General features: G+C 40.2%; 1 protein-coding gene across 4 annotated transcripts in view; it reads right to left on the bottom strand.

The window, feature by feature from the left end:
- The window catches only part of ZCCHC7 (zinc finger CCHC-type containing 7), a 121,072-nt gene that overhangs the window by 12,059 nt on the left and 87,881 nt on the right, over nt 1-21,132 (bottom strand). For all 4 annotated transcript variants that reach the window (XM_072860858.1, XM_072860860.1, XM_072860859.1 and 1 more), the window contains one exon: nt 12,966-13,001. In XM_072860858.1, coding sequence (XP_072716959.1) covers nt 12,966-13,001 — 36 coding nt within the window. The remainder of the gene's footprint in view (nt 1-12,965; nt 13,002-21,132) is intronic.

Genomic DNA, 21,132 nt, shown 5'->3' with positions numbered 1-21,132 from the left:
AACCATGTCATGCACCCAGTAGACTTGCATTCCATTGGGTAATTCCTTAATTAGGCAGATTTTTGAAACAAGAATTATGTACACAACAGACCGGAACGTCTCCTTTGGAGTCTTCATAGTCTATCAGGTGATTGCATCATTAAGCCACACATGCTACGTAGTAAAAATCCTTATGAAAATTCATGACAGAAACATACTGAGCTTGATGCATGCTAATAAATGAGAAACATACAAATTTAGTATATTGACTTTTAACCCCCCCAAACCCCAAACAATTATAAATAGAATAATTTCTTTACCAAATTTTACTTCTTCATTTTTTCAGCCATCTAAAAAAACTTGCTCTTCCACCAGGGTTTGGGGAGGTCGCACCTGAGTATCTTTTAACAAATTACATCTTGTAATTGAGTTTAGTAAATGTGCTTATAACATTCTTTCCACCCTTTTGGGTAGCAACAAAACACAGTGAAATAACCAAGAAAACAGTGATCTAACTAAACTTTTAGTTTGCTTGGGTTTTTTTTTAAGTACGTGATACACATTAAATTACAAATCAACGGACAAAATTTCATTTTTTGATTGCACAGTCTGGAAAACCAAAGCCTTTTCCAGAAGAAGGAATTTAACTTGTTTGGTCTGCAGTACAAGCACTGTGAAGTGGTCGTTTTCTACAGAAATAAGACATTTATATAATGCATTTTAAATAGATGCAAATAGCATCTACAATCGACTGTGTGAAAACGTTGAAGGAAGAGACAAAAAGTACAATATTATATATTTGAAAGAAATGAATGTAATCTTTTGATACTCTTACAAGCAGAGAAAAAAATACTAAAATATTAATTCAAAAAGTCTTTTCTGAAAAATGGACAAAAAAATCTCAAGTTCGTAGAGAAAATGAATATATGCAAGATAGTAAGGATAACAACAATACAATCCCTGAATGCCTCAAAATCTTCATGGTTTAAAAGGCATCCCAATTTTCTCCAAAGGTGGTAGCATCTATCCAGTCGTCCATGGCTAATTTTACACGGAATGCAAAATGTTATTTAAATAGGACGGTGCATTAAACGTCAACTATTTCTGATGTAGCTCTCAAACTACAAACCTATCTTTCTTCTATTTTAATATTAAAGTAAGTTAGCAAACACTTCCTTCTTAATCCCCAGAGACTATCTATACAGTGACACAAATGCACAAATTTATGACAGTAACATAAATGCTCCTCCGAAGTAATGTGCAACATTAAGTGAAATCGTTTCCTGGAAAGATATTATAGGTATCTATATTTTATTTGCCATCTTAAACATATCTGGGTCTTTATGACCTTATTTTTAAAATGTATTTCCTTTTTACATTTCCTGGTGCAAATGGACTGCATAAATAAGCAATGTGCTATGAGGCTTCAGACTAGCCGATAAACCCTTTCAATTTTCATGCCAGCTTCTTCTTTTGTAATTCAAATCTGGCTGAAAACTGGCAGCTCTGAAAACTGAAACAAGCACTGCCACAAATACCTTGTAATGCTATCGACCTTGTCTGCCCATGCAGTGAGAAAGGGGGATGCATATGTGTCTGCAGTCATCCAGATAACACAACTCATTTTTTTGGGGGGATAACAGAAGCCAGCCCCGGACTGTGCACCAAAAGCAGTCATTACCAGGCAAGCTGGAGAATAAGTCTCTTCAAAATACACAGCGCATTTAAAAACCATATACAGGGCTCAGCCACTGCTTTCATTACCAATTTTAATTTAGCTCCTTCAGTTTGCCAGCCAGATAAACTCTTTAGTGCTGTTTTTTAATCTATTTGCCACATTTTATGTTTAAGATTATAGTAATATGGGACAGGAGAAGGAATCACTTTTAGAGGAAATAAAGAAATAGATCCGCTTATCAGCGCCCATCAGAAAGTTCATTAATCAGCCAGGCTTTGTGCCCCCTAAATTGAAAGGTTAAATAATCCTCTCAGGAATATTTCTCGGCACCACCGCCAATTGTCCGGAGAGAAGCTGCCATTCACAGCACTCTGGATCGGTGACAGGGTATTTTACCACTGTTTGGACCCCAAACAATGATGGACAAATGGCCTGGCTTACAAAGAAACCTTTTAGTACAAGGATGGAAAAAGGACCACAAGCTTTGAAGTGGGTTGGGGGAGGTGGGCGCGCGGGGAAGAGGCAGGGGAGGAGGAGGAGACTCGTGCATGGGGACACGTATATTTTATTTGAATGTTTATTAGGAGACTCGACAAACGTTGTTATATACGCGCTCAGGCATACGTGCACAGAGAGTGCGCGCGGGCAGGCGCTACACGCACGCACACTCACCGCACTAAGTGTATGCATACTTACACATACATTTATACATTAATCTGAACACAAACATTTGCAAAGCCTGTAAAATCAGAAGATGAACAGAACTAAAGCATGGTTATATTTATTAGCTAATACACTGGGGAGCCCAACAAACCCCAAGGTTTTAATTTTTACTGTCATTCTAGATGATTTACAGCTTCCTCTCTTCTTCTCTCTCTTTAACCTTTATGTCGTCTACTAATCACCTTTCACCATCAGATGCAAAAGGAGGAAGTACCACATTTGAAATAACTTTCTTGGGGGAGCATTCTTAATAGATATTTATTTGAGGTGATTTCTGATCACAGCTAAAACTGAAGTAAGCACATAAAAAATATAGTGTTGCTGGAGGATACGAGATGCCAGAGTGGTCCATCAGTTTGTTAGAAGTGAGTTTTTGCTGGGGTACTTTCTAAATAAACAGCAATTCAAGCTTTTTTCTTTAAACTTCCTAGCAGCTAGGTTTCAATCTGTAGCATCCTTTACTGATGGACAATTTTATAGAAACATTTTCCTTACAGTACCAACATGTTAACTGTACATGTTAATGTTTATCAATTTCCTCATATTTTTTTCATGTATTCTCCATTTAAGAGCATCATATATATTCAGTAATACCATAATTATTTTTACCCAGCTTTATAACGAGTGACATTCATCCAGAATGTGTCCTTGAAGAAATGTCTGACAGCCTACATACAGCCATTAACACACAAAAGCTCTTCCATGTCCTTCCTGCACATCTATTTTTTTAAATGAGTCTCAATACCATAAAGTTTTAACTTTAATATGACTTGTGACTTTCTGAATAGTCTACAGCATCTAAAAATGGATCAAAAGATTTCAGATTTCTCCTCTCTCATATCACAAAAATAGGCCATTGATCAAAACTGTTTTCTCCAAACCAACTTTTGAGTATCTCAGTGCTGTTATTTTGCTGCTCTCTCCCTCCTCACACCATCATGAGAAAACCGGAATGAATTTAACCAGGGTCTCATCTGCCATCAAAATAAGTCAGACAGAAACTGGATATCACATGCAAATCCCGTGCAATTAATTTTAAAGCAGAAGATATGTCAGGGTTATCACATAGTCCACAGAAATCCCTCAGTGTTTGTGTATGCTCATGCACAGGCACTCACCACTCAATGTTTTAAGTGCTGAAGGAAGTTACAAATACACCTTCAAAACAGAATTAACTGCATTGTCAAGAAACAACATGAAAGTACTTTCTTTTAGCTACAAGGTGAGTAGTTACTACAGGCAGAGAAACTGTAAGTTCAAGGGGAGGGGAAAAAAAAAGAAAAAAAAAAAAGACAAGCAGCTTTTGGACTCAACACCGGCTCTGAGAAACTTTGAACCCAGGCAGCAGCCGTCCATTTCTTGCAAACAGATCACCCGGTCTACTGTAAAAACGGTACCTCTTCCTGTAAGTGTTGCCCCCCTCCTACCTCTGGCACGTCGAGGCCCTTGCCATGCCCCTGCCCGCCGCGCTGCCGTGCCACGCAGGGCAGCGTCGCTGCAGCACCATCCGTGCTGTGGAGGCACCGAGGGGGGACCAGCAAGAGGGGCTCCTCAGGCCAGCCGCCGGCCGGGCTACAGAGTCAGACGCTGAACGAAGCAGCACGGAAAGGTTTGTCACCTTCTGGTGGAGGTGGGAAGACCAGCCGAGGCAGCCAAGTCACAGCCTGTGTCAACGCGAGGTGCTGCCAGGCCAGTGAAGTATGGGGGTGGCTGTTTATGCCCATTTCAGAGTCATACTTAGGGCCGTTGGAGTACGTTCGTCAAATGTTAACTTAATCAAAAACTAACATTAAAACATAAGTTAAAACTGAAGGCCTAACTTCACTCCCCTGATTCACTCCTCAAAAATTCTGAGGGGTGACATCTTCCTTTGCCGTACATGGGTACTATAGCATGTATGCATATACCATGCAAATCACCCACTGCTCTGAGACTTCTCCACTACTGCGGCAAAATAGTACCTGCTTACGGCATACGGCTCTGCGTGACTCACCACTTTATACAGGCCTTTGGTTCCTTTTAATGCCCTTTATGCTTGATTTTTCAAAATATGAAATCAAAATCAGGATAATTCTGTCACGGGGATAGTAACTTTTCTATTCACATGACAGGACCTAACAAGATGTATTAATATTATTGACATGATAGACCCTCTCAGAATTAAATCGGTGAATACTTTTAGGGAATCCTAATCCGTAGATTATTAACATGATCAAGCATAACTTGAGAAAGTTACCGTCTAACTGGTTTGAGCTCCTGGCTGCTCCTAACACATGGATCATTGACAAGATGAACTAGCAGCTCTGGCAGCAACACGGACGATCACATGCACTGCTGCCAGCGCACAGCTCCATAGACTGCCGTTGCTAAATGTCTGTGACGTTTTAACATGCAAGTATTTGTACGATAAAATGCAACAGTTTCAGTACTACTAAAGCACGTAACTTACAAGCAGCTACGGAGTGGACGTTTGACAAGCAAAATGCTGTTCCTAGTTAGGATATATGTGCAAACAGTTCATGGACATTTACTCTCTACTGACATTTTACATTTTTTCCACTTTGCAATACAAAAATGCACCAAAATACATTTTACGTTACCTACATGAAAGTGCAATTTTTGTATGTTTTGAAATGTCTCCTGGATCACAGATAATTTTTTGTTTCCTGTCGAATTTTGAAACCGGCTCTAAGTTCTAACAAAACTGAGAAAAAAACACCATCATATCAAGTTCAGAGGAATAATTTTCAGGCATATAGGAACTTTATTACAAATATCCGTACACAGAATTTACTGCAGAAAAAGGGCACAGAAATACTTAGATTTTTTTTCTCAAATAAAATCCTGTTTTTAAAATGCATGGGAAATCTCATTCTAGCTTGAAAATTCTGTTTTCCTTATTTAGATGGTTAACACTTGAGATGGTAAAAATTATTTAAATGATCATATAGGGTCACCTTTTCAAACTAAAGGAAAGAGAAGTGAAAATTTTTGCCAAATCTGTGAGCATTAAAGACAAGATCATCTTAACCCTTTCACTTAAAAGAAGTGCAGTTACGTATATGATGGGGAGACATTTCAGCAATTAATCTTACCATGATTATCCTGTTTTCTGTTTAAATAACCACTTACCCAACAGTTTTGGTGTACCACAAAAATACATATCACAACAGTTTTGGTGCACGTCGGAGGAACGCACATGGCAGTTTCTATGTTGAGAACAGAGCAACTTCTGCCCACAAGTTTGCATGGGAGGGAGCAGCTCTCTCCAGTCCTTCTCCAGCCGTGAGCACATCTCGCCACCAGGATTGCTGGCACAGCGCTTGAAAAATCTCATGTACCGCACAGATAGCTTCCTGGGCACGCAGGGGTTAGCGAACCGCAGATTTAAACATTCAAAATATTAGGATATATTAATTTTCATCCCCTTTTAATTTCCATCCCCTGCTCTTCTTCTCCTTTTCCCATTTAAAGGCAGGGCCAAAAGGTATTGCTTTTGCAGAAAACACTGAATTCCTTAAATAACAGTAACGTGCCTATTGAAGTCAGAGGTTCTCTGAAGGATCCCTCTTCTCAAAGACAAACACTTTGAGGAGGTTATTTGGAAGCCCAAAATCAGAGAAATGGAAATTACTTGGTTCAGTCAGCCAAGCTTTCTATTTCCCCCCAGTCCAAGACTGCTTCCAGAAATGTATCAAAATGCAGTTTCTGGTCAAGATGTAATCAGTCTTTAACCCTCAATTTAAAAACACCTTTTATTTTATCTTCTGGGGAGGCAGATGGGGAAGAGCATGAGACAGATAAATGTTAGAGAAAGCAGGCATGCTTTCTACCACGCTCACAGGATTAAGGTAAGTGGCAGCTGATGACTGTGCTGCTGGAAGGTTGCACAGCCCACCCAAAGCGGCCTCTAAGGTCCGTGCAGGAGTCCAGCCTGGCAGGAGCCAGATGCTGACCTGGGGTAGGGACCACAACGGTGGGGTGTAAAAACAGGCATCAGCTAGGGATCTGTCCTCTGCACTACAGCGGTACCAAGACACCGTCACTCTTTCCCAGGAAAGAAAGTGCAAGCGCGAAGACGTGTTGGCATTTTACAGATAACCAGTCTGAACTTCCTATTTCAACTTAACCGACACACAAAAACCCCCTAATTATTCGGTACTCATCACTGGCCAGGGGTATTAGTTAAAACTGAACATTTTCATGAAAAGGCAAACTCTAACAGTATTTTTTGTAGATGTTACATATTTATATAAAGTTATTGAAGCTACTTCTTTTTGCTGTAATATTTTAAATACAGTTTTAAAGAAAAACTGGGGAAGAGCTCTGTCTAGCGCGCTTTCTCACTGAAAGCTATAGCATATGCTTTGTACTCATAAACTTACACTTTTTTCAGGATCTGAAGTCCTGAAAAGTCCTTTTTTCTGTAAAAAAAGCTGTCAGAAAGAATACCGTCTTTTGTGAAATATGGTTTAAATTTTGGGTTAAGTTTCTGATAGCTTAAAAAAAATATTTGAAACTTGAAAGAGAACGATAACACGGAACAAATTATAATTAATAGGGGAAAATAAATGGAATGTAAAATAAAATCCAAAAAGACCCTCTAGACAGCATACAAACCACCTCTAACGTACTTATTTTCACCAGAAGTACTGTGCAGGGCAGGCAGACATTTCAGAATTTCTGTCGCAGAACGGCACTTGCAAAAGCGGTAGGGCTCGGGCTTGAACAATGCAAGTAGATAACTCAGAAACAAAGTATCTGCCAGTTGTTGTCCAAGATCTGCCCTACCTCCTCCCCTGGCTAAAGAGGCCAGCACGCCTTTTCAGAGAATATGAAATCTTCATGAACCCAAGCACCAAAAAGGCACCTTTCCCTCAAAGGCAAGCGTGGGGACACCGTCACACTCCAGGTGTTCCTGTTTCCCCACAGTCCACAGGAGACAGAGTCATCCTTACCCTAAATTCACATCCCCGGGAATTTTGGGTTGCCTTCCGTGTGAAATATCCTGCTGAATGGCTACTGAAGTGTTGACACACAAGGGCCTGCTCTGCGATTCCAAAATATGAAAAATTACACTGTCTATAGCATAAACAAAGTGGTATTTTTACTAGAGTTAATAAAAATAACCTTAAAACACCTGGAGAGATACTGGTCAAGTGCTGAAATATTTAACACGAATACGACAATCTCGTGCTCCGCAGCCTTGCACCATGCAAAGACCAGAGGAGCTGACACTGCAGCCACGTTCACAGCCACTGCAGCAGCCCCATCCCTGTGCACGGGGAAGTCAGGCTTAATCTCCTCCTGAAAATACTTATAAACCCATCCTTTTCCTCATCACACAAAACCTACAAAGCTTCTCTGGAAACCAAATGCTCGCTCTCTCAAGCTTAAATATTTTTTGCCAGAGTCGTATTTTAAGATTTTCTGAAAGTCACATTTTAAAGGATACAAACTGACTTTAAGCGACACTGCTTATGTTTTCATTTCAGAAAAAAAGTGGCAGGCCATGAGGAATTTTAATAATGCACACAAAGAAATCCGACCGCAAAATTTAAACACAAAAGATGCATTGTCCTTCCATGTCTTTTACGCACAGAGGCCAAAATAGCCAATTCCTGGTTCACCTTCTTTTATGTAAGTGGATTAAAAGTAAGATTAACAAACTGTCAAAAAGCATGTTAAGTGATAGCTTCTGCTAGTTAAAAATTCTGATGGTTCTAAAACTCTGTTGGTGGCCATCTTGGCCTAGGAGCTTTAATATAAATGAGACTGGTGAAGGCAGGGGATGGGGGAAGGAGTCCTTATGGCCAGAGCAGTACAGGGGGAGGAAGAGGTTATCAAAAATGAACAATCCCTACAGAAGGAAAACACCTAATCTGAGCAGGATTTGTTTTTTAACATATGCATCTATACGGAGAAACACATTGGAAAAATAAAAATTGTGCTCTGCCCGTTTTAGGGATGGAATTTCATTACTCTGTAGATACTTACTGAAGAAGATACTAATACTTGCAACGTTAATTCCTATTTGATAATTGTAGCCACATCTCGTTCCTGAGCCGGACCGGCTACGTTTGTTTTTGTACACCACGATTCCCTCTGAACAATGAAGCAGTGCAGCATACACAGGGAGATCTACGCAGCCAGCACGTATTCCATTTTATATTGAAATACCGAGATGGCCATTTGCACGTCTTCTGGGTACCCCCACCAGTACCACCGCACAGAAGGGGTCTGAGTTACACTTCAGAGGGACTCACACAGAAGAAGTGCAGCTTCACGCCTGAAGCAAAACATGGGTCACTACGTGCTGAAAATAATTTCCCCTTTATTCTCCAGTGATGTCATCTGTTGGGTGGAAACGCGACTGCTCACAGCAGCGCAGTATCTACCCTCAGTTTCATTGGGTCACTCCAGCAGCAAAGCCACAGGACGACCTACAGGACGGGAGTGGGTCTGGACCCAAGGTCCCATCCGCTGGCTTGGGTACAGCTTCCTTCCATGGCACGGTGCCCCCATGGAAGGCCGGCTCCAATCCTGCCGCCCACCTGAAGCCCCGAGCTGTTAACATTTACGGCAGTTCCCATACTTGGGGAGAAGGGCTGTCCCCCACAGAACGCGCTGCCGCAGAGCCCACGCCGAACCTCTGAGCCTGGGGCGCGGCGGGATTGTCCTTCTCCCCCAGCACGCAGGCCTACTGAAACTGGGAGCTGCCACTGGACACGCAGTTAGGAAATCGGGTGGCAGATCAAACTCAGAGGGACGCTACTGTGTTTTTTTTAAGAATAAACTGCAAAACTGAACTAAATGAATGAAACTCGTAGGGTGCCTTAATCTCACAAGTTTTTCCACTGACCACTTTTTTTTTTTTAAATAGTAGGCTATAAACTGGCCTCCACTTGAGTACAAAATACTTAATAAATGCCTCTACCTTTATAGCTGAAATACAAAACGACAAGAGAAAGGGAATGAAAAAGAGCCAAGCATTCTGAGGACGAAAAAAGTCTGCTATGAGCACCCCCAATATCCTTAAGATGTGGGAAAAGGGAATGTGATGGCATGTCCTTGGGAGCACAGACCATATTTCTCTGGGTTTGCGGAGCATCTGGTGTTTAGAAAGACAAAGTTGTAAGCTAAGCTCCCTAATAATCTAGAATAAAGAGCTTTACAAGACCTTCAAATGCCTTGTCTGTGAAAAAATTACACGTATTATTATTTACACTGCGGTAAGCTATGATCAAAACTGTTTATCTTGGATCTGCCAATGAAGTCCTTGTGTTATTACTTGAATTGATAATAACCCCTTTGATAAACGTAAGCAGGTATCAAAACTGACCTATTTATTGCAAATAGATACCTCTATGAAGAAAAACCTAAAATATGTTTTGACAAACGTAATTTCCCTTTCCTGATATAGGAGAAATACATAGAGAGCAGGCACAATGAAAATGATTTATAGGAGTTTTAAATCACCATCTTAAAGAGGTTATTAAATATTATTTTAAACCACAGTGGGAATTGGATTGTTCTGCTGACTTTGATTGGGTTTTTGCAGAATAATTTTGGTTAACAGAGTTGAAAGAACAAGTTTAAAGAAACTAACTTCATCCAGTTATAAAGCTTTGATTATCATAGAGCCTTTAAATTTAAGCTTCATTGAATACAATATGATAATCTTTTTTCTATCAAAAGGCAAATTAAAATATTCCGCTTATAATCCTTTTTGCCATTTCAACTGCTCGGAAGATTTCTTGCACTGGCAGTCTATTTTGGTTGGAATAAGACATTTCTGCCCATACAACAAATTATTCGTAATGTGCCAAAATTTGTCACCACAGCTAATGTAAACAAAAACCTACCACCATCCATAACACCAGAATGGATTTATTATTTAGTCATTGTTCTAGTCAATCCACGTTTCTGTGCAGGGGCTACAAGAAGTCAATAGATGGCAGTCCATCTCTTAGGAAAGAGCCAGATAATGAATATAATCACCAAAACCTTCACAAAAGAGAAAGGTGGAAGGCTGTGTGGTTTTTCACATTCATTCACAGTAATTAACTAAGAATACTTTATATAATGCAAAACATTTAGACAAACTTTGTAATGGCAGTCTGTAAGCAACGTTATAAAAACGGTCTTTTATTACAAACCTGAATGCCTTGTTTTATTTGTGCTTATATGTACCTGCGCATGTGACACTTGTGATCAATTTACCAAAATCAATTTAAATCTAGCAGTTGTATCCATGGCTAAAGCACAGAAAAAACTCACTGTAGCCTTAGTCTGTTTGCTAATAATCAGGCAGCCTCTGCAGCACAGCGACAACCATAGTACTTTTTTTTAAACTTCTATTATTTTTCTTTGAACAGTTATCCTGTTTGTACAGAAATATTTATTCTAAACTAGGAAAACTATAAACTAATTTCTACAGTGAAATACTACTATGCTGATATGAGAGTAAAAGACCTCGACTTTTTAGTTACAAGTCTCTAAATATATATATAATATACGTTATTCTAACATAGAAGTTTTGCTTCTTGCAAGAAGACTGTTTACTCGTGTTCTGCTTTGGGTGCAAAAGAGCATATTTAAATGGGATAATAAAAGCTGGGACTCATACATTTAAACGATTCACATAATGCAATTTCTTGAGGTATAACTTATTTTAAATATCAAGCATGTCTTTTACCACAGAAATTTTTAAATTCCAGGCTTAATCTGACTACTAACGTAACTTTGAGTCCAAGTGAGTCTTCCCATGCAAAAAATTGAGACGTACAAAGCATTTCCCACATATAAGAAATGTGGATTATTTGCAGATAATTTGCAGTTCACTGCAAAATAAAAAATTATTTATCAGTAGCTAGGGTCTGACTCAATTTCAGTTTATCTTCGCATGCCCATATTTGATCACATTGCAAAATGTCCCTAAAATGCACTAAGAATTTCCAAATGGGTACTTTTAATAATACACTCGTATTGGTTACTACATTTTCTAACAAGAGCTTGTTTTGACAAATGTTGTTAGCTTTATACTAAGTAAACTCCGAACACTTTCTACAAAATTCACAGAAAAAATTTTCTACCTCTGATACCTCAATTTCTGCCCTAGTAACCACTTCGTCAGGTTTAAGCTCCCCCACACTTTTTTACAAAAATAAATATTTTCTAAGTGTTGATTGCAACTCACTTTTTGAGGAATTTTCAGTGGCAAGCAAGACTAAAATTAAATTAAATCTTATACCTCAGTAAAAAACAGAACCCAACCTATTACTGCATCTAATATACCTATCTGATTATTACATTCCAAATATCATAAACATTTCAGAAATCATTTTTACATGCACCCTTACGGATTATAATCAAAGACACTATTTACCTTTTTCCTTCATGCAATTTTAAAAAAGCAAACAAAAATACTCAGTGAATGGACCTTTTGCTCACAAGGGTTTTTTAAAAAGTCTATACCAATTCTGTTTAAAATAGAAGTAAATGCTCAGAAAGGGTGGAGGATTTCCAAAGCAGATCTTTGTTTTAAAATCATTATGCAGAAAACACAAGCAGGAAGCTTTAAGCACAGATTTCTCCTATTCATTGAATTTAGAAGCAAAAGCAGAAAAAAGAGCATTCCACTACCATGAAGAGGTGGAGGCAACAAATTATAAAGCACATCCCATTTATTGCTCAAAAGAAAAAGCCCACACCAAAGACCCATAAAGAAAAGTAGTGGACAAACTTTTCTACTTTGTTTTGAACGCAAAGCAGTGATTATCTATAACAGCTAAATACCTATGAGATTGATCTGGATAGCAATGACAGCAAAGATTCAGATGAACAGCAAAAATCCTAATCTTTAAAGGTGTTTTTATGTATAATAATTTTATAAATTAATATATTAAAGATTTGTGATACCAATCCATTGAATATTGTCTTAACGAGTTAAATATTGTTCCAGGTTTCAATATTAGCCAAATTTATACGCATTTTGTTTTATTTTTATCTCTATTTTACATATGAGGAAAAACCTTAAGTAATACACTGGTACAGTTCACAAAGTTTTATTTTCTTGTTTCAATGATTAAAGATCAACTAATGCAGGCCAAAGAAGAAGTTATAGCTATATCCTTACCAATTAGAAATTATCAGCAAAAGTTTATAAAGTGTATTTGCTCAAATTAACATCTCCACTCTAGCTGAGATTTATTTTACTCATTTAAAAAGAAAGCTTTGTCACACATAGTGATTAATTACCAGCATCTGGGATATCTGAGATGGGATTATTGCTTCTGCTATGCATCTCAACTTAAAATTTAACCCTCTTTATACGTGTAAATGTAGTCACTGAGGGAGTGCTGCAAGGCACTCATTTAATGATTACAGTATTAAAACAAAATCATAAGTTCTAAAGACGTTTAAAAAATAGTGACAGTGTTTCATTGCATTCTTCAGTTCAAAAACTCTTCAGATGTTTATTATCTTCTCGCAGAAGATGCTTGTCTATATTTTATGGTCAGCAGTTCACAGAAGAGTAAATAGGTTGGGTGTAGAAGAAAATAAAAAAGGTGTTTCTACTTACTGTTAGGTGATACTGCCTCCATATTTCTGGGCAAGCCTGGAAAATAAAAATATTGATCAGCTAGGAGCATGAAACAAGGTGCTTTACAGCCTGTTGGTTTTGGCATAACACAGTATCCACCGGTGTCGGTCACAGGAAAATAAGAAGCTTAACTGAAAGGGTCTGCATTTCAGCTTCAAAAACCTGGCTAGACAGTTTAATTGAATTTTACACTGGTTTAACACACTCCCTGCCATTGTCAGAAAGCCAGTAACAGTTTTCTCTCTCCCCTTCTTCTCTGAAGGTTAGAAGTTTGGGAGAGTAATGTGCTCTTAACTGTAATAAGTATTAACACTGCAAAACAAACAGAAATGAATTTAAATTCTACGTTTTCTGACATTTTAAATTTACATAATGTTTTGGAAATTAAATCACAAGGTACCTTCCTTTCATGTAAAAATAGAAATATTTTAGTATTTTTGTACATATCTCTATCCTAATCAAAATATAATTGTTACATATAATAACACTCAGCAGCCTAATGTCAGATGAGTTGTAAACAAGAAGCATAACAGATTGCTTTAATGTTTCTATTTTTACAATGGCTTGCTTGATTTTTTTTTTAAATTTTTTTTTTTTTAAACTTGACAGACTTGCACACAAACTTGTAAGTGCAGCCCATTATAAAAAATTTTACAGAGCAGATTTTTGAATCACAGCACTAACACAATAGACCTGAGGAATACATAAGAGACAGGAAAGAGGAAAACGTGGATCTTGTTCTTTAAGCAAAACCAGAATGTTAATGATCAATGAGACAGAGGTTACTTTCTCAAGGGTTCTTAATGTTTTTACAAAATTTACAATATCTCTGTTTTCTCCTATGACCCCCAAGCCATAAACACAGAAATAGTGGTACTTTGTCTGTTAGCCATTTTAGTGTTTAAGAGAGTGTGCACACAGTGACTTCGATGGAGGTCTTTTACTTTTGTTTAGAACATTTACCCTTTTATTAAAATAGCTTTTTAATCATTTGAACAATTAGCAATTTGGTTTACCAATCTCAATTTTCAGTATTTTAAGATGAAATATTAGTTATTCTGTGGCTTCAACATAATATGCTGTAGCTGCAATTTCAAACATTAAAGCCTCATGACTACTTGCAAATGAGTACTATTAACATTTCTTTAGATTCCGAATACATTTTTCACTCATGCCTAAATTCTTGCCTTCTTTTATTCTGACAGAGCATGTTAATTTAAAAAAAAACCCCACCCAACAACCAATATTAGCAACTGCATCTCTCAAAAAATAATCCAAGTTTTTGACAGTCACCCTATGGCATATACAGTATGTTTTTCCCGGATGTGATGGAAATTGTATTATTTATTATTCATTCCGTCAGTAACACAATTTTCTGGAGAAAAATCTACAATCTGTTCTGTGTAATGGTTCGACATTTCTCCTCTTACTCAAATACTGCATGTAAATATTTGAGTTTTATATTAATATTTCTATAAAGAAAATGTGTGAAGTACATCACATTTCTAACAGAGGAACAGACTACAACATTTGACAATTTGAACACACTTGAGCTGTCTTCGAGTGCAAACAAAAGGATTTTCCTCCTTCGCTAACTTACACAGGATTCGAAGGCGCAATACATAAACACTCTTGAGCGTACACAAATGTTGTATCAAAGACCTTGCCTTCTTTCTCAAAGCTGTAAAAGGCTTCTACTGTACACAAGACTTTTGCTGGTTTAGCACAGGGGTAGCAGGCAGTTATTTATACATTAGTTCTGGATAGTTTTCGATTACCACAGTGTCCCCAGACTAATATGGTTGAAAAATCGCAATCAATGAGTTGTCACATACTGGCAAAATGCCACTCTGTGATATGACCTTTACTCGCACAGCAGCTATTTAATAATAATAAAAAAAATTACTTTATTTTTGAATAATGGTTTGGTTGGGGTGTTTTTTGCTCTGGACACAAAGACATCACTGATAGCAAAAATCTGTAACTCAGAGTAGGCAACTACAGTTGGCATAGCTCTTACCAAAGCACTGGAAGAGGCACAGTCCCAACCCCTCAGCAGTGCTATCAAGAGGTAGGTTTTAGCATCATCATCATCTTTAAGGATGTTTTAAGGCTGTGGGAAAACTTAAGGGAGGTAGGAAGAAGGTGGTAAGGGAAAATTGGCCAAGCATATTTCTTCATTCAGATGGTGATTCAGTGTAATACTTTTCATTGTCACAATGATCACTTACGAACTTCAGAAGTTGAATACAATAGTTGAAAATGGATGCCTGGCTAAACAACAGCTTTTTAGAAACGATGCTTTTAACTAGGACTCCTATTACCTTGCATCAGCTCAGAGTTATTGTCTGTATCTTCTGTCATGGAATGACAAAAAATATAATTAACAATTACTACTGAATACTGGCTTCTCAAATGAAGCAAAGAGGTTTGCTATGGAAGAGAGCATAACCAAATACAACAACCACCAAACCTGTGATTTTTCTTATTTATTTAGAAGTACTTAACCATGAATGGCCCTCATTTAAAGAAAAGCCCTTGATGGCAGTGTGATGAACTACATTAAAATAAAATTGCATTTATTTCCTGCCCCAGTGGTCTGACCTTACTAGCATTTAGATGTACCAGCACAAAAGGTGCCTACTCCTAAAAGCAGTGCCACCGTGGTACAGCTGCAGAAAGTGCAGGTGAGGTGTGCTTCCCACACCTTTAGCTACGTCCGCGTGCCTTCTGCCGCACAAGTGCTGGGCAATTCACTTTCCCAAATCCGTGCCGTTTTTGCTGCGGCCCACATTTGGTTAATTTGGAAGGGTGATTATTCATATCCGAGCCTGATCCGGCTAAGGTTGCCACACCAGATGAATCAAGGCTCGATACTGTGCATTTTGACCCGTATTGAATTTTGTCAGGTGCTAATTATTGTTTTACCAGAACAACGGCTTAATGCATCTGTTGTTTAATTCCCACTTCCCTATTCTCAAACGTGAACATCAAAGAAAATAAAACACTCAATCTCAAACAGCCCCTGACAGCAGACCAGGACTCGAGTGCTCAATAGACAAGGCCCTTGCCACCAGTTCTCATATTTCCACAACAATGAGCAAACACAAAAACAGCACTAAGCGGCCTTTCCTCCTTTCCGCTCCCCTTGGCCGGTCGTCTGCCTTGCGCCGAGAGGGCCCTCGACGGCAGCCCTGCTGGGAGCGCAGCGCGGGGGAGAGGATTAGCCTCGCTAACATGCGAGCATTTGCAAAAGGGAAGGAAAAACCCCGCTACTGTATTTGGCGTATGAATAACCAAAATGCACGCGCTGACAGGAGACCGGGATGGGCCTGTGGCTCCCCGGGAGAAAATGTAGCTGTGATGAGTGACAGGGCTTTCAGGAAATATGTTCACAATCACAGACAGTGAAGGCCATGACCTAGATCGTTTAAGAGCTTGTCTTGTCAAATTATCAAAAGCTTCTTCCTCTCTGAATAAAGAGTGACATAAGTGAGTGTCAGAAAGCTGCAGGCTGACAAGCCAAGCATACAATAACAGCATGCACGTCACATACTTGCCGAACACCGCCACGGCTAGCGGCAAATCTTAATGAGAGCGCGGCTGGCCCAGGAGACTTGGGTCCCTGCTGGCACAGCTACTCATCTCGCAAAAATCCTTCAGCTCCAAGTCAGTTATGGTCTGACACGACGACTACAATTACTAAACACAACTTTTTAACAGAATCCTCTGGTGCTTTGTCAAAGCAGCGGCTGCTAGGAGCTGCCCCGCCGCAAGCCACCACAATAAAACAAAAGATTTGCCAAAACACACACTTTTCATCACCTCCGCATGGGAACTGCTGCGGAAAAAACACAATGCTTCCCTTCAAAAACACTCCTGCACAAGCAGATGTCGAGACCTCTCCCCATGCTGCCGGCGCAGACAGCTGCCGCTGCCGGCGCCAGTGCGGAGCAGGCCGAGCCGGTTAACCGCCAGCATCGACCAGGCTCCCAGTAACGTTTACTTATGCTTACCATTAGGCGGACATTGACTCACCACAGGCGTGAAAAACGGGGGATGCCGCTGGGGAATGAGGGAAGAAGGGCAAACCGCTGGCTTCTGCCCAGGCGCCCAGGGGAAGGGCCGAGGGCCTGCAGCACTGCTGGTGGGAACGGGCCTGTTGGCCACGAGGCCACCGGTGCAGCCCTGTGGACTTCTCCCTGCATCTCCAGCCACATCCTGGCCTGCAAAGGCAGCCATGTCCCCACAGCGAGCACCGGTATGGGTTCCGAAAACAACTCTGGGAGCCTTCTGGGAGAGAAGAGGCTAGCGGTGGTTTACACGGCCAGAAAAGGTGTCAAGACACATGGAGAAGATGCCAGCTGAGGTACCCGGCTGGTTTCTGGGAAGAAGCACTGTTTACAGGGTGTTTGGGGTGTGCAGACATGCACACGTCTTTACACACATGGGGCCAGCAGGCACAGCATGGCTGAAGAGCACCGGGGACCCAGGCACTGCTGGCTGCCAGCTCCCAGAGAAGCTCAGGCAGCAAACCGAGCACCCGCATGCTGTTTTTTCCTAAGTATGCAAGGAGACACTGTCCTGCCTGCCATGTTTGCCTCCTCCCTGCCACATCACTCTGTTTATGAAGTTCTTTTCCCACCCTTGCAGCTGGCAGGTGAGACCGTAGACCACAAGCCTCATGACATCCACCTAACTGCCACCGAACCTGCAAAACACAGGACGTTCACAGCATGGGGTTTTCAGCTTACATAAGCATAAGTATATATATGCACACACAGATATATATATATAGATACACATCTATATGTGCACACAATGTTGCAAGAGACTGATGTGCTCTTTCCTAGGGGGAGCGGCAGACGGTGAGAGCCAGACTTGAAACTTTTGAGCATCTCTGCTACATACTCCTCTGATGATCTTCCTGAGGAAAGCACACGAGGTTGAGCTGCTTCCAACACGTCTCCATCTAAGATGACGCCATATGTTCTCAGGGCTGTCTCAGGGAAAGTGACTGTCCTAATAGATAATAAATGTATTACCCTGAAAATGTTTTAAATAACTTTGAACATTTTCAAATCAAACTAGGCGAAGTACCTTGAGCTGCCTCATGTTCACTTCTGGACAAAAGCGTGACTGTGGAGAGTCACTCTGAAACAGACTGTGCACAGGAACCTGTTCTATATCCTTTGTGTCACAGTAAAAGCAAGTGAACTTTCTGGGAAAGACAAATTAAAACTTTTTTGGAATGTCCATACTGATAACAACTCAAAACCAATTAGGGAATATATCAGTATTCTTCCCAACACTGTATTAAGATCTGCTCTACGAAGGCTGCAGTAGAGTTTTCAGAGTATTTTGGAGAATGCTGGGGAACATTGGACTCATTTAGCCGCAGGTTCAGAGCAAAACCTGTGGTCTGCCTCCAGCTCCTACGGACAGTAGAAACATCCCAACAGGCAGACTGATACAGGACAGCTGCAGTAACTGGGCTTGGTAAAACACTATCAGGTTTTTGATAAAATGCCCTGTGGAGGACTCATAATTCTTTACAGAAAGTAATTAGCAGAGGCACAGACATATGAACCTGTTATTATGCTCAGTTTATGTAGCCTGAAAACAATAATGACTACACTGCATCGGATGACCACCCACCCATGGTCTCTAACTGTGGCCATAAGCCAATGCCTCATGGAGCTTATAAACAGGGCAAGCACGGATCCTTTCCCTACCACTCTTCCACACTCAGCTGTTTTAAGCTCAATGACTTCACAAGCTGGATGAAGCTTCTACGTGTTCAATAACCTTCCATAGACTTCTCTTCCATGAACTGCTCCTGTCTCCTCTGGAACCAGAGCAGACTTTCTGCATCTACTGCATCGCTTGGTAAGGCGTCTCACAGATCTGCTACCTACTGCAGAAAGAGTCACCTCCTTCTGTCTCAACCTAGCTCCTACTGCCTTCGTCAGATGTCCCCTAAGTCTTGTACTGGAAGAAATGATGAACAATTGATCCCTAATCACTGTCTCCTGTCATGGATGATTTTGAAGCTGTTTACAGAACCTTCCCTCTGTCATCTCTCTTCCAGGCTGAAGAGTTGTAGCTGTGCTGAAGGATGCAGAGGAGAGGGACCAAAGTTGCACCTAGGTGTTCATTGCTTTCCTGGTGATTCCTAACATTTGACCGGCTTTTTTTCACAGCTTTTGAACACTAAACCGATTTTTTTGGGGATCGTATCTCGTAACTCTAAAATCCGAGTCCTGAATGGTAATGGTAAGCTCAGAGCCCATAATTCCATAGGCAAAGACAGGATTATTTTTCCCCAGCCATTTTACTTTACATTTATTGCCACTCAAGTTCATCCACCATTTTATTTCGCTCTCCCTCTGTTGCTTACAGTCCTTGGGCAGTTCTTCACAGCTGGCTCACAGCACTGACACTCTAAATAATTCAGTCTTCTCAGCAAATCTTGTCGCCCTATTGTTCACCCTTTTCCATGTCACACTAGCATATCCTACCTTTATCCTCTTATTCCATGCCTGTTTAGTTTCCTTAAAAGCTTTTGGTCAGGAACTTTGTCAAACGCCTTTTGGAAGTCGTAGACTATGTCAACTGGATCATGTTTACACACATGCTTGTCGACCTTCTCCTTTGAAGAACCCCAGAGATTTCTGAGAAGTAGGATTTCCTTTACAAAAGCAATCTTGAATCCTCCCATGTATATCATATTTATACATCCATTTCAACATGCTGCTGCTATTGCAGTTTCTGGTAATTTGCTTGTTGTACACATCAGGCTGGCAGGCCTGGTTGCCCAGCTCTCCCTGGGACCCGTTTTAAAAACTGCCATTGTATTTGCCACCCAGTTACCAATCAGACACAAAGCAAAAGGTTACACACTGCCGTCACTGATCTGGCTATTTCACCTTCCAGCTCCTCTACAGCTTTTGGGTAATCATTATCCAGTTCTGGTAATGGGTTAGTATTCATAGGTTAGTAGTAATCCCAACATCCTCTTCAATTTCAGAGAGGTTCTCTGATGATTGCCTCCACAAAGTAAGATTTCAGTGTGGGAATGTCCCCGGTTTCTCCTGCTATGAACGCTAGATGCCAAAAAAATACTTCTAGGTTGTTAGCAATGGCCTTATCTCGGCTGAGCGTTCCTTTCATGTCTTGAGCATCTGTTGGCCTTACAGGCTTCTTGCTCTGATGTGAAGAAAGATTTACTGTTGGTTTTGATTCCTTTGCGAAGTGCTCCTTAAACTATTCTTTAGTCTCAATTCTGCACTTTTGCATTTAATCTGCCAGAGTTTACAATCCTTTCTGTTTTCCTCATTTGCATACAGACATCAGGTTTTCAAAGGACACCTTCTTGCTTTCCATAACCTCTCTGACCCTGCTGCGTAGCCTCACAACCTCCCTTTTGCACTCTGCAGTGCTGCCGTGCCATCTTTCTTTCCAAGGATGGGGCAGATGAGACCCTGCTCTTACAGTCCAGCATTCACCGTGCAGGTGGCCTCATGCCTGTCATGCAGAAGTGCAAGAGAACTTCCTGAAAGTTTCAAAGATAAATGTTTCTGATTTAAGGTGGACTTAAATAACCAGAGAAAACACATGCTGTGATGTTCCTGATAATCTACACAACTTAGGTAGGATTTAAATTTTGGGATGATAGAGGACTCATGATTTTTTACAGAAAAGAAAATTACTTTATGAAAACTGGCTTCATAAAATGTGTAAAATAGAAAAGGTGGCAAGAGATGCAAAGAACCGATACTGAAGATTACAGTTCTGTTGAACTGCTTACCAGAGAGGGGGTAGAGAAATACGCCATTCACATTCTATAAAGTAATGGTACCGTGTACACGTTAGCTATAAGCAAAAGTTCAGCTAGAAGAGGAAGACCAAATTTAAATTTCTAACATTCAAATGCCAAAAGAAATAGTAAACTCCCAAAGGGGCTGCGCATCATTTACATATCCCAAATACCATTGTCTATGGTGAGCCTAGAACAAACTCTGAGTTTTCCTCCCCTAACTCCTCACGTTTGGCATGGTACCAGGCCATCTTCAGCAGGAGCAGGATGGACACACGAACAGTCCAACGAACAGTCCCTCCCCTCACCTGGGAATGGCACTCAGAA

This window comes from Ciconia boyciana, chromosome 4, assembly GCF_034638445.1.
Source record: "Ciconia boyciana chromosome 4, ASM3463844v1, whole genome shotgun sequence".
In the NCBI taxonomy this organism is placed as follows: Eukaryota; Metazoa; Chordata; class Aves; order Ciconiiformes; family Ciconiidae; genus Ciconia; species Ciconia boyciana.
This window is presented reverse-complemented; position numbering and strand designations above follow the sequence as displayed.